General features: G+C 38.2%; 1 protein-coding gene across 1 annotated transcript in view; it reads right to left on the bottom strand.

The window, feature by feature from the left end:
* The window catches only part of Cntn5 (contactin 5), a 1,188,481-nt gene that overhangs the window by 245,360 nt on the left and 928,846 nt on the right, over positions 1-14,275 (bottom strand). Inside the window, exons 12-13 of the mRNA XM_087905876.1 lie at positions 13,722-13,851; positions 11,332-11,482 (exon numbers count right to left, since the gene is read on the bottom strand). Coding sequence (XP_087762002.1) covers positions 11,332-11,482; positions 13,722-13,851 — 281 coding nt within the window. The remainder of the gene's footprint in view (positions 1-11,331; positions 11,483-13,721; positions 13,852-14,275) is intronic.

Raw genomic sequence — 14,275 nt, 5'->3', positions numbered from 1 at the left:
TAGCATGCACTTGGAGGCTTGAATTCCCAAATATTTTAGTGGCTGTTTGTATTAAGGACAAATTAAGCTGGAAGTCGTAGTCTGGGGGGCTTTTGGAAAAGAAAAGCTTTAAGCAATTAATGACTTGTTCAAGTTGTGCCTACTTGGAGCGCACAGCCAGGCAACTTGTGCAACTGTTTATAGTAACTAGGGTAAATGAACCATAGTTAAAAGTAGAATTTATGAACTGTTTGCTAAACTGGTAATTAGGTAGAGACGTAAAGCTGCACGCGAGAGAATCTGCTAGGACGACAGGAGCAGCCTATTCTGTTGTCATTTACGGCTTAAATTGCCCAGTTCTTCCTTGGTTCTTCCTTCTGGGAGCTGAGGCCTATTTTGTTATATTTAACAATTAAGGGAAAATGAAACAAGAGACAGGCTGGTGGTGACAGCAGGAAACAGAAAGGCATGTTCAAAGGTCTTTAGGGAGGAATCCGAAGCTCTTTTATGACCTTCAACTTGGAACGTACCAGAAAAAAAAAAATAAGGCTTTCTGATATGTTGTCCTTTGCAAGCAATTAGAGGTCACATGTTTGAAGATTTGTCATCATTGTACATTTTGTCAACAGGGCACCTAAAGTGTGAGCATTTGAAGCCATGACAACACTTTTTCCACTCTTATTTTTAACCAACAGCTTAATAGAGCGCAAATGTTACCTCTCAGTACATTTGTGTTATTTTGGGTTATGCATTCTAGGAATAGAATGAGTTCATAAAACCATTCTATTTTTTTTCTCAAACCAAGTTGGATCGCTCATCAAGGAAAAAACGGCGGCAGAGGTACTGGAATTATGATATTGATTTTACAAGCAATTTATGCATAATATCAGGTCCTCTGATCAATTTGTCAGTGAACAGACAGATTTTTTACAAATGGTTTTTATTGTATCAATCACCAGTACCAGTGTGGTCTAGTTCATCATCATGCAGAGGACGTGAAAAATAATAGTAAGATCAAATTTTGGTGACTGAGTCCATTAGCTTGTAAACTGGCATCCTTTCTTCTGTTGGAAGCAAAATTAGGTTCAAAAAACCCCACATAGTCTCTCATATGTGTGTATCCTCAAAGTATGTGAGCTGTAGGAAGCTGAACTTATAAGAACTGAGGCTAAGTGGTATTGTCAGAGACTGAAGGAACAGGAATGAGATGGGGATAAGGAGAAGTTGAACAACGCCGTTAGATAGACTAAATCAGTTGCATAGTGGTATGGCCATAGACTCACAGTCAGTTAGGGATCAGAAATCCTGGTGCCCATGAGCCAGATCAGCGCGGAAAGGCACTTGCTGCCTGGGGTCCTGAGTTTCATCCTTAGGGCCCACATGGCTGGAGAAAAGACTGACCCTGCAGGCTGTCCTCTCATCTCCACAGCACTGTGGGATGCATATCCCCAAACATACACAAGCACATAAAGCAAATGAATAAAATATAATGTAAAAAGAAGCTTGTGCTGTGTTTCAGACAACTAAAGATAGTGACAACATATTTATATTTTAAAAATCTAGAAGGAAATATTTCTATTTAAAGACTTGATAAATCTCGGAGAGACGAGGATCTTTAACCTTATATGAACATTATATAATGTATGCATGTATGAGGATATCATATAGTTTTCACCAAAAGATGCAGTTTCCCTGTTTTTTACTGTACCAGTTAGAAATATTTTTGGATTTAAAATAAGAAAGCATGATAATAAGCCAAAAGCAAATTTTGTTATCTTTCTAGAAGACAAACAATTAACCGAGCCTCTCAGAAGTGTTAGAAAAGAAATTAAAAACTGTCCACTTTTGGGTTTTCATGGGGTCATTGTTTACTGAATACTGGATTTATTAATACAAGGTGCACTAGTTACAGGAAACCTGTGGCTTCAGAAGATCAAAAGTTTGTTTCTTTCTCAGTCAAAGCTGGATATGGTTTCGATGGACAAGAAGTATAGTCCCTGCAGTCTTTAGGGGACTGGCTTTTCTTGTATTACTTTTGTCTTTGGACTCTCAATCAAATTTCAACAACGAAGCTACCTACCACACTAGCCCATGTAGGAGAGGAGAGGCAGTCAGGAAGAGCAAGCAGCTTCCCTGCAAGGATGCTACCGAAAAACTGTACAGATACTTCCTCATTGCATAGAATCTCATCCTCCAGCAAAAGTGCCTGGGATGTGTGGTCTCCAGTTCTATTTATATACAACTAAAAACCCAAGGCTGTTTACTGTTACAGTCACAGAATGCGTGGACAGATTACTAAAAGTTTTTTTATTGAGGATGTCTGAATGTGTGTGAAGTGTCAAGCTAGTTATGAAGTCAGTCTCAAAAGTGCTTGTATTTAGAGCAGAAAGCTGAATCCATATATGATACTATGAGAGAATCCTGGCATGGTAGTTTATGCCTACAATCCCAGCACTGGGTCCATAAAGGGGGAAGACAAAGAGTTTGATGCCAGCCTGGGCTAGAAAGTGAAACTCTCTCCTCAAATAAAAGGTGAGAAGAGGGCTGGGAATAAACTCTTCTGGAAGGGTGCTTCTCTGGCATGTGGACTGAACCCAACTCAGATATAGAATGACAAAATATAAGGTGAATTGTAGTCAGACAGTGACTCAATCTGAGCATTCAGAAGGCTGAGGCAGGAGGATGGGCATGAACTCAATGTCAACTACAAGTTTATAGCTAGCTAGTGCCTTAGGAGACTGTCTCACAAGGCGGTAGAGGTGAATTCTACTACCTTCTACATGTGATTGAAATGCAGTTTTGTTTTCATTTTTGCTCACTTTGATCATAAATTCGAGATTTATTGATTAATTCCAGATTTGGCTTTAACTTTAGTTTGTGATGGGTAATTATAAACAAATCACTGATGCCTTTGAATTGAAATGTCAATATCCGACTTAGAGCATTCTTCCTCCCTCAGCACTTTAGTGAAAGCCAGTGCTTGAAGTTAGTTTAAACTATTTGCCTTCACGCTATCTGTCAACTCTCAGAACTGCATTTGCTTAAGCACTCCCAACAAGGGGACATCCCTTTCTCCTGAGTGAGATAGAACTGTGGCTGAGAATGGTCACGTGTACAAAGAAGGAAGAAGAAACAAGCAAATGTAATGATGGCAGTCTTAAAGTCATGCAGAAATGGTCCTCATTCACTGCCTCAGGACAGTGAAAGTTCAATGTAGTTTGAAGACAGAATATTGACAATAGCAATCTGCCTTAAGATTGAGACCAAATCTACATTATTCTAAATGTTTGAACCATGTGATTAGCAACCTGTTATTTCAACACTCAGAAAGTTCCTACTATAAAAACTTATGACACTTCCTATCCTAAATGTTTTTCATTCAAGAAGTTATAAAAATTATATATAATTTATAAAGAACAAAAGGCACAACAACAGAAATTAAAATATATTACTAATTCATAGATTTCCAGTCTTTGAACAATTAGCTGTATTTATTCCCAGTTTCTAAATGTAAGAATGAATGTATCTGTGTTTTCTTTCAAAATAAAATTTATTTCAAATGTGCATGATAGCGATATGATGTCATTGTCGCATGCGACCATTAAGGAGTGTGCTACTACTGTACACGCATATGCAGTATGGGTTCCTGAACTCTGGACTTTTTCTACATTTGACTCTGCTTTTAATACTTTGACTCAGCACGTTCCTGACTATTTGTTCTGGAAGTACTAACAATTATAGATTTTCTGATATAAACACATAGACATTTGTTATGGTCATATTAGACCTATTCTTTCAGACTAATGTACATTTCCTGACAGCTCATCTGAATTATTGCTGTACCTTCATATTCCCTGTGTGTTTGAACTTTGAACTCTTATGCCATGATGTTGACAGTCCTAATCTGGTCAAGAGCTATTGTTTTATGATTATTTAATAAAGTAAACAATATACAAGCATATATATGGTCATTTGAATATGATGTGAAGCCATTTGCATTCTTTCTTTTTGCTAGAAGTGTATGGGTTATCATTTCCAGAAATCATGGATTTTACCACTCATTCTCTATGTCACTGTTCACTGACACTACTATGTACTAACCATTTAAAATCTTAGGATTTATGTCACCTCTTTTCTGTGGCTCTGATTTCATAGAATCCAAAGGTAATTAGGATGAGAGTAGATGGATGGGAGAACGGAGATGAGCGTCCTGCCGCTTTGAGGAGGTTATCCTGAAGAGGACAGCGAAGGCAGGTCTAGGTCTACAATCTGGATTCGCTGATAGGTCTTGAAGCAGGCATGAGTGGACTCTTTCTGCTGGCTTTTAGTTTGATTTCAGAGTTTTACCTTTCAACAAGTTATTGATCATTTTTTTGTTGTTATTTTGCCTGTTCTCTTTTTAAGGTTCTCACTATGTAGGCTAGGCTAGCCTCAAACTCTTATGCTTACTGTTTTGGCTGTTACCCCAATTGCTGGGGTAACAGGTTTCTTGATCATTACCTAGTTTAGCTCATTTCTACTTGAAAGGATGTTGTGTCTAGAAGTCAAAAATGTATCTATCACCTTCATTTATAAAGTCATGACCATGACTCATTATTGATTTTTATGCTTTTATGAGTATTTTAAGGAGGTTGTCGTAAACAGTTCAATATTTCCTGATTCTAAGACGTCCATCCATAATCCTACAATAGTAAGTATAAGTTGTTTTTCTCCTGAATTCAGAGAAGTCACAGGAGAACCCTTGCGGGTGACAACACACTGCATGTTGCCAGCAGCCTTTGAGTAGTCAATCTTATGAAGTCAGATATCACCCTCATTTCCTTTGTGATAAATAATATCACTTGGATTGCTTCATTTCCTCTAGAAGCAGAGGTTTTAAGTTAAAAGGGGAATAAGTGACATACTCTTGATAAATTAATGTTCATTTACCCTTATTATACAACTTCTAGATGGCAAACAAAAAAGGAAGATACCTAGGGTCTGCATTGTTTTATGTTCTTAATATATAAAAGACAGTGTCATTGAGAAAACAACCCAACAGCGCGTTCATTAACAAACACAGCATGAAGGTGGAAATAAGGGGGTGGAGACAGGACCCTAATTGTACTCATGAATTCCTCTTCTTTCCCACAAAGAGCAGGAAGACCCGCTTCCCCTGCTGTAACAGTGTCCTGTAGGGCTTTTATGAAGAATATATTTTCCCATTTGTCTGTGAGTCAATATGTGAGGATGATCATTGTTGTCCAATAAACGCAACATGAATTCCCAGAAGAAGTCAACTAATAGGTACTTCAAGTGCAATTCTCTATGTGTGTTAAATGAGGAAGTAGAAAAGTTGGCCATTAAGAATGCCTTTGGAGAACAGGGGACTGAGCAAAGGACTATGGACAAGTCTTTGCTTGATTTCAGTTGCACAAAAGAGCACTTACCCTTTGGCATGGCTTTCTACACAATACCTTATTTATTAAGTTTTGCTTCAGATTTCTTAAGCACTTGTATCACACTTTACTATCTCTGTAAACACTATTTTTTTTGTCTAGAAATAAAAATCCATACTTGAACTACTTTAGAGCTTTAATATTTTTAAATAATGTTTAAACATCTATAACATTTCTATGATGGTCCTTAACAGCTGAGACAGAAGCCATTGAATAGGATGCAAAACTGTATCTCAGCTCAGAACCTTGTATTCTTCTCTCAGCCAAGCTGCACACAGAAAGTAGGGAAGTTTAACATGCAATAATGAAGATTTAATGTGTGTGCACTGCTGGAGTGTTTCTGGATGATTATATTTTAACAAAAGTTAATGGCCAAGTAATGGGAATAATGAGCTGGAGTGGATATTCTATAGGAACGTGATGAGCAGAACAGGCTTGTGATAGTATGGTGGGGAGAAAGTCCCCATGCAGCCTCCATGCAGAGGACTCCTCAACAGCATTTATTTCAACAGGAAAATGGAAAAAAATGATATAAAACCTCAGTTGATGTGTGCTGATGGACCTCAGAAATGATGTGCTCAAACTTGAAGCTACCCTAACATGTGAGGGGGAGGGGAAGAGAGGGGGAGAGAGAGTGAGGGAGGGAGGGGGGAGAAAGAGAGAGTCAGAGAGAGAGACAGAGAGAGACAGAGAGACAGAGAGAACTTTTTAAAATGATCATGGTAAAAACTGTTTGCAAATGGGGTGTGGTATATGCCTGTGTATGCACATAAGTGTGCAAATGTGCATACATATGTATATGTAGGGGACAGAGGTTGATTGTTATGTTTATACTTCCATCAATTAAATTAATTTTACACTTAGTCATTTACATTGGTTTGTAAGTGTGTGGGAATCTGTGTTCAATAGTGCGTGTGTGGAGGTCAGAGAACAACATGCAGGAGTCTATTCTGTCCTTTCACCATGCAGAGTGTGAGGATAGGACTCAGGTCATAGGCTTGATGGCATGTTCCCTTACCTGTTGAGACATCTCAGTGGTCTTCCACCATAACTACTGACACGGCTTCTTTGTCTCAATCTGGAGCTCACTAACTGACAACTCTCCAGACAGGGAGCTTCAGAAATCTGCTTGTCCCTGCCCACTAACTCTTACAGCACTGCGGTCACAGGTGTCACCAGAGTCAGGCTTTAATGAGGAGGCTCAGGACTGAACCCAGGGCTTCTGGTTTGAACAGCAAGTACTTTACAACCGAACCACTTCCACAACCTCTAGAACTCTCCTTGTAACTCCCAAAGATAGTCATTGAATTTTACGTAGACTATAGAACTGATAAAAGTGAATCTTTATATTTCTGATACAGAAACCTCATCAAGGCACTGAAGGAGGACAAGGTAAAGGAGAATAAGTGGTGATGCAGGAGGTTGGGATGACGAGCAAGTGCATCAAACAGGTGACCAAGTACCATAGAATAACCTAAATATATTTTCTTTAGCAAGACCATAGTTCAGTGGATACAGACAAATCTGAAGGGCTAAGTACAATTCCCAGGACTCATGTGGTAAAAAGAAAAACCTGACTCCCATAAGTTGTCCACTGATCTAAACACACACACACACACACACACACACACACACACACACACACACACCAATGTTTTAAATGTCTTTTTCTCCATGCTGGTTTGGAGATCTATCATACTATTCAATGAAACATGGTCTCAGTCTGTAGAGCACAGAGCTCGTAGTCCTAGGATCTAGGGTCTGTGCCCCACATTAGGCACCAACTTAATTATGACTAATAAAAAGTCAGAGAGAGAAATTTGGGTTCAACCTGAACGTCATAAAAGAATAACAGCCAGCCACTGACTCTCCCTTCAACCTCAGTTCAAAATAGAGAGCTTGCCTCCAGGTCAGAAAGAGACCGTGTCTGAAAGCTGATTCCTCCTGAACCCTCTCTAGGGCTGGGATTAAAGATGTGCATCACTTGTATTAAAGGTATGTACTGTCCGGTTTCTATGGCAACTAGTGTGGCTACTGGGATTAAAGGTGTGTGTCTATAAGGCTGACCAGTGGGTTTTGTCTTTCTCTCTGATCTTCAGAAGAGCTTTATTCATTAAAAATACAAATGGAATGCCACCACAATACATAAGAAAAACTGCTCTTACCACTAAAGACCCAAATGTCAATGGTAGAGTCAACATCATCTCTGCCTGTTCCACCTCTTCTCTTCCTCTGCAGGCAGAAACTGAACCTCCCCGATTTTAATAAGAATTGCATCCTAACCTGCCATATACCTACCAGCTATATAGCATTTCATTCATTTCTAGTAAATTTCATAAATTTATCTAGTACATAATACATTTATGTATATTGTACATTAAATTATATTCCCCAAGTATATAAACATGTATTAATTATTAATTATATAGGCCATTTACTTCTTTATCAACATAATATTTACCAAACCATGAATATGATAGTCAATTATTTAATTCATGTTTTATAGACATATCTACCTTATCTTACATATATCATTCTGTCATAAACCCTTCTTGTCCACACGACTATCCCCTTCCCCATTTTGTCTATTAATCTACCATCCTTTGTGAAATCAGAAACCCACCCACCTATGCCCCTCTTCTTGCTCCGGGTCCATTCAAATGCGGGGGTGACTAATGTGAAACTTTACCAGGCATCTGGTTCTTACTTCAGGGTCATATTAATGTTTTATTGTCACATGTTCCCCTTAAATAAGACATCTCAATGGTATGGGTCTCATCAGCCCATGTCTAACATAACTGTGTTCTCAGGCAATTGATATTTTTTAATTTTCGGGATACTGTGACTCAGCGTAGCCGTCAAGGCATGAAGGTCAACTTACCATGTAGCTGGACATTTTAGTCAAGTATCATTTATCCCCATATAACCCCTTACAACATATTAATTAATGGCTTCAGGAATTCAGTGTAATCAATAATAAGCATGCAAATGCTATGTTCCTCCTATCAAGTTCCAAAGGACATATTTCCATGTTTGTTAGACATACAACCCAAATATACTAAAAAAAGTTATTTCAGCCAACACCCCTCCCCCACCTGAAATCGCCTATCCTTGTCAAGCCCTCAAAGTCAACAAAGTTACTGTTTATTTCCAAGAAGGATTGTTTATTTAAATTTTGTGTTCATGAATATTTTCCCTGTGTGTATGTATGTGTGCTACATATGTGCCTGGTTCCAGCAGAAGCCAGAAGAGGGCACTAAATCCCACAGAACTGGAGTTCTAGACAGGTATGTATCACCATTTTATGTGTTGGGAAGCAAACCCAGGGCCCCTGTAAGAACAGCAAGTGCTCTGAACTACTGAGCCATCAATCCACCTTGCAGTTATAAGTTTAAACAAGAAGTAAGTCTGTAAACTGAAGCATGAACAGGGAAACTGAGGCCATTGATCACACACGGCAGAATTCTGCTACCCAGAGTGGCAAGGTGTGAGTGCCCCTGGTTAAAATAGCCAGCACCGTTATAAGTGATGGTGAGATAGATGAACCGAGGAGCTGTTCTCCCTGACCAATCATTATGAGCCCAGGGACACAGATAACATCTCTACAAACCAAATAAATAAAATGCTCACACAAGCTGAGATGACTCAGTATGGTAATCCATTGCCCATTGGTGATATACATATTTTGCCACTATGCCTACTTTGCTGCTGTTCTAGGGATTAGACAAAGGGTCTCACATCTGCTGTGTGCACTGAGCATCACTAAGTCACACTCAATCACATGCTTCCTTTTAAGTTTGTTTATTTTTGATCAGGGTCTCACTGCACTGACCAGTTTGGCCTTGAATTCACCCTTCAGCCCAGGTTGACCTTCAGCTTTTGATCTTTCTGGCCCAGCTATATCTATCAGTCTCAGAGGGAAAGGACCATTATTTGTCTGTATGCAGAGACAGTGTGTACATTTAAATATATAGACTGAGAAAGACAGAACATGGACAAATCTTGCTTTTCCTTGAATAAGTAAAACATAAATATTTCAATTTTTAGTTTTCTTCCTGAACAGCATGTCAGTGAGAAGTACCAAAATTTGGAAATAAATAGGGTAACTGGGCTTGAGGTCAGCATCCGTCTCGTGACCTGAGTGAGTACCTAGGGGTGCACAGAAACTGGGGCAGATGCAGCTGGAATAAACAGTGCCTTTCCATTTCTAGGCAATACTAATATCACTTTGTTCCTCTTATTATAACAGACAACTTCCAACTCTGCTACTATTTGCACTCTGTGAAAATAGATGCCACCTAATTTTAAACTCACAGTGTGGCATTTCTGAACAGTCGATGAGGGTGAGCATTCATCTGATGAACTACAACAAATAGGAGAAGGTTCACATGCTACCTTAAAACATAAAACAAAATAAAGCCTTTCCAATAGGACAGCTTATATCTTTGGACAATATCTCCAAAGCTGGGGTACATTCAGAACACATGATAACCTTGCAATGCAAGTTTTTTTTTTTTTAACAAAATTTTCCCATTTTAACAAGAGTTACATACTATACTTCTCTGTTTCTCTGGGGGAATAAGTCTCCATATTGAGCCATAATTTAATTGATCCAGACAAAGGAAATACTGATGTAACAGTTTGTTATTCATTTCTACAAAAGACAGAATTCTCTTTCAAACCAAGAAGCTCATTCCAACTCCTCACACCCACGCGATTATCATATCCAAGCAACAAAGGCCTCTATGCCCTACCTGAACTCAATCATGCAACAAATCTCATCTGAGACTATGGAAACCATTGTATCTTAGACTTTCTGAGACACTACATTGTAAAGAAATTTCCTAAAATTTAAAATTATTCTGAAGTAATTTAAAAGTTTATTCGGTGGGACAGCCATTACTGACTTGAATTACGTAAGTATATTATACTTACCTCCAATCATGCGGAACTTGTCATACTCCTTATTTTTATAGATAAGGTAAATACAAAGTTCTTATACAATAATATATGCCTTATGTTTCCATATCAGAAGATGTTTTATCACATCTCAATCATTACCTTTAAACATCAATGAGTAATGACAGCACAGCTTGGAAGTTGCCAGATCAGCCCAGGAAGAAGATAGAGTATAACAGAATGGGATCATCACATAATTTGTTTCAAGTTTCTATTGTTTTACTGCTGTGATATTCTTTTGTTTGCCTTTTGCTTTCTAGAAATAAATGCTTATATGTTGAATATTCTTCTACACATTTCAAAGATGCCTATTGCCATCAAAGTAATCTGATTTTATTTTTCACTGACATGCTTAAGAACAGAAAAGGAAGCATTGGTAAAAATATCACATGGCACAAATTTGTTCATAAAAATAACCATGCAGAAGACACAGAATATGTTCAGATTATTTAAACACCAACATCAAACAAAATCACAGATCATAAAATGATCAGAGACAATATGTAGACCATCATAATGCAAAGCCAAAGTGAAAAGCAAAACAATTAGTTTTATTTAAAATGTAGTGAAATTCTACTGCACATCAAAGAACTTGCTACAGTGTTAAAGCAATCTCTGTGTTTTTAGGATCACATATCGAAAAAAATCACATTTCAACTAGTTTATGAAATATGACATAATCTCCACAAGACTCATATATGCATTTAATGGGTGTCATTTGCAACTTCCAAAATATCTGATGTTAATGACAGCAGAGTGAGAAATTATTTGGGGGAGGTAGGGAACTAGCAAGAAGAGGGGTCAAGGACAATGAGAGATTTCTAGGAGAGAAGAAAGCATTCCGATGAGATGATGCTTGTGCGTGCAGCAATCTGGGGGAGCCCATGACTTCACATGCTGATAAAAGAAGTTCATTCTGATGTTAAGAGATTGAAGTGCAAATTAAAGTTCTCACCTTTTGCTGCCTCTCACTGCCTTGTCTCCCTTCCTCCAGGAGATGGTTGGCTTGGGAGCACCCTGTGGTTGACACTCTATGAGGACTTCCCGGTCTTTGGTGACAATTATTGTTTTCTTGACCTGATTCAGTTCAAAGGAGGGTGGCGAGGCTGTGTCAAAGACAAGTAATTTCCATCAGAAGCAAAGTTGAGAATTATTAGTTCACTCTTGTATTCTACTTGTTTCTCGGGCACACTTTTCTCTTAAAATCTCATGAAAAAAAATATAAGGCATTAGCACAAAATTTAATTTATTATTAGCTAACAAAGCTCTTGTAGTTATCTGTCCATTATGAGAACATAATGTGGAATCTACAAAGAAATAGTACTTCAGTAAATGACAGGCTTAATTTATGATCACCGAGTTCAGTTGAGAAAGGCTGCATGCCACTTGGACATTGCTTAGGAGCTTGACCAAGAGAGTCACTTTTGGGTTTCTGTGCAGAGATGTTTTAAGTCCCAGAGAAGACAACTGATATCTTTTATTTCCCAACTTATTTGACGAAGCCCACCTCACTTTACTTTAGAATTATACAGAAGTGACTGCAGTTTTTAAAGAAATTAGTTTTTTTTAAAGAAATGGAGCTGTATGAATTTTAACTCAAAAATTTATTTCATTTGTCTCAATTACTCATCTAAGTGTGAACATTAAGACTTACTAACTTATATCAAGATCACTTAAACTATGAAATATGCACGTGTACAGCATCTGAGTGAGTCATTGTTTATACAAACTGAATCTTTGCATAACTCTCAGGAGAAATTTATGCTTATGTTAAAGCCATATAGTGCATGGCATGACAGTACTAGAATGAGGTATACATTACAATCGAGTATGCCAAAATACTGAAGACAAGTATGGGAAGATTACAAGTAACAGTTTCGGTTGCCTCCTGGGCACTTGATTTGTAACAAACACTTTTGAAAGTATGTCTATTGAGTAAAGGGCTTGAGAATGTTTCTGGGAAAACTCTGATGTAAGTGATGCCTGAATTAGCCTTTCAATTCTGAAATGCTGGACAATATGTTGACAAACAAATGCATTAATATTTGATTTGTTAAGATGATGGAATTGCTATGAAATCCACTATCAGCTATTTTTTTTATGTGAAGCAATTTCAACTGTAAGTATTTACAACTGAGTAAGTATCTATGATGTGTTACATTTAGTTTGCATGTAAGAAATTTCTTTCCAGGTTCCAGAGACTATCCATTTCCTTATAAATGTTATGCTTACAGAAGTTAGAAAAGAGAAAGTGCCTGTAGGGTTCTTATGTGCATTGGAAAGACAGAGTGCTAAGATCGCATAAATATCTCTCTTTTTACTACAGTCATCCCAGAACAAAGGCTTCAGAAGCCAACTGAGTGCAAGAAAACAAACTCAGTACACATGTCCCAACACACCAGCATTGCCCAGGAAAATCTGGGCGAAATCTTCCTGACACTTTCAATAGAGGACTGGATTTCATGCCCAGATGTTACCTTAGCAAAGGTGGAGCTTTTTATGCTTGCCCTCTGGATCCCAGGAAGACTTTTCTCTCCAATGCAGAACATAATACCAGGTACCTATGAGAAGGGAGCTGTTCACCCTGGTGTCACAAACACAGTGATCATCAGAAACTACTCGGGAAAACATTAGCCTTTCTATGGGAATAGCACAGGCTGAACAAATACTAGGATCTCTGTCCTAGTTAGCTTTGTCAATTTGAATCAGCCTAGAGTCCTCAGAGAGAAAACCTTAAGAATTATCTGTATATTGTATGTGTGACATTGTCATGATTATTAATTGATGTACACCGGCCCAGCGCACTGTGGGTGACAGCATTGCTAGACTGGTGGTTCTGGGCTGTATAAGAAAGCTAACTAGGCACGAGTCCATTGGACTGGTAGGAAGCATCCTCCATAGTTTCTGCTTCACGTTCTTGATTAAGAACTGTGGACTGTGGCCTGGAAGTGTAAGACAAATCCTTCCCTCCTTTAAGCAGCTTTGGTTACAGTGTTTTAACACAGCACGAGAAAGGAAATAAGAGTAGCCCTCTATACACACTCAAGGTTTTATCCTGTGAAAATTAACGTATGCGCCTACATGATTTTATTCCTTGCCATATCAAAGACATATTGTACCAACCATTTAAGATGTAGACTAAAGTCACACACATAAACATGGTGGGAGAAACTGCAGAAGGGAAAGCTTTCTTCCAAAGCTTACAGGAATATCAACGAGATACAGCGATTCTTTTCATGACATCAAATAGGTTTTAGATTCACAGCATAAAACCTCACTGTAGTAAGAATGGGTAGGAGAAGAAGTCACACTTCTTTCCTGTCTATTTGCTGAGAAACTGCATACCTAGGATCTTCAGTTGAGCACTCGCATAAATAGCTCCATATTTATTCTCAGCCAAACACTGATACATCCCAGCATCGGATTGATTCACACTATGGATCACCAATACTCCATTAGCTGTGTCCACTCTGCTCTGTAATGAAATAAAAAGAAATAAGATCTAGAAACAGCTCAAGCCAACCATCTACATAAAATCTTGGGAACCACCCAAAGGAGGTCTCCAATTAATGCAGTCAAATAAACATTATTATGTAAGTTAATTATTTACTACATTATTATGCCTTTCAGAAATTATGACTTCTTGCTCGGTATTTCTGTTTCTTTTCTGAGCCTATTTTGTTTGGTAGATTAGTTGAATCCAAGAGAAAACCCAACAGAGAATAAGTTGATAGACATTCCTTTTACAAAACAGACGTTGAAACTAGGTGCAGTATAGAAAGGATGGAGAGTGTCAAACAGAATATAGGTAAACAAAGGCCCAACTCCTGTCAATGGGCCTTGTGTCTACCTGGCTAGACTTTGACTCTTGCTTCTTAACAAAGGAGCAGAGATTGAGA

The sequence above is a fragment of the Myodes glareolus genome, chromosome 4 (assembly GCF_982192425.1).
Source record: "Myodes glareolus chromosome 4, mMyoGla1.1, whole genome shotgun sequence".
Classification (NCBI taxonomy): domain Eukaryota; kingdom Metazoa; phylum Chordata; class Mammalia; order Rodentia; family Cricetidae; genus Myodes; species Myodes glareolus.
The sequence above is the reverse complement of the archived record's forward strand: the minus strand, read 5'-3'. Positions and strand labels throughout refer to the sequence as shown.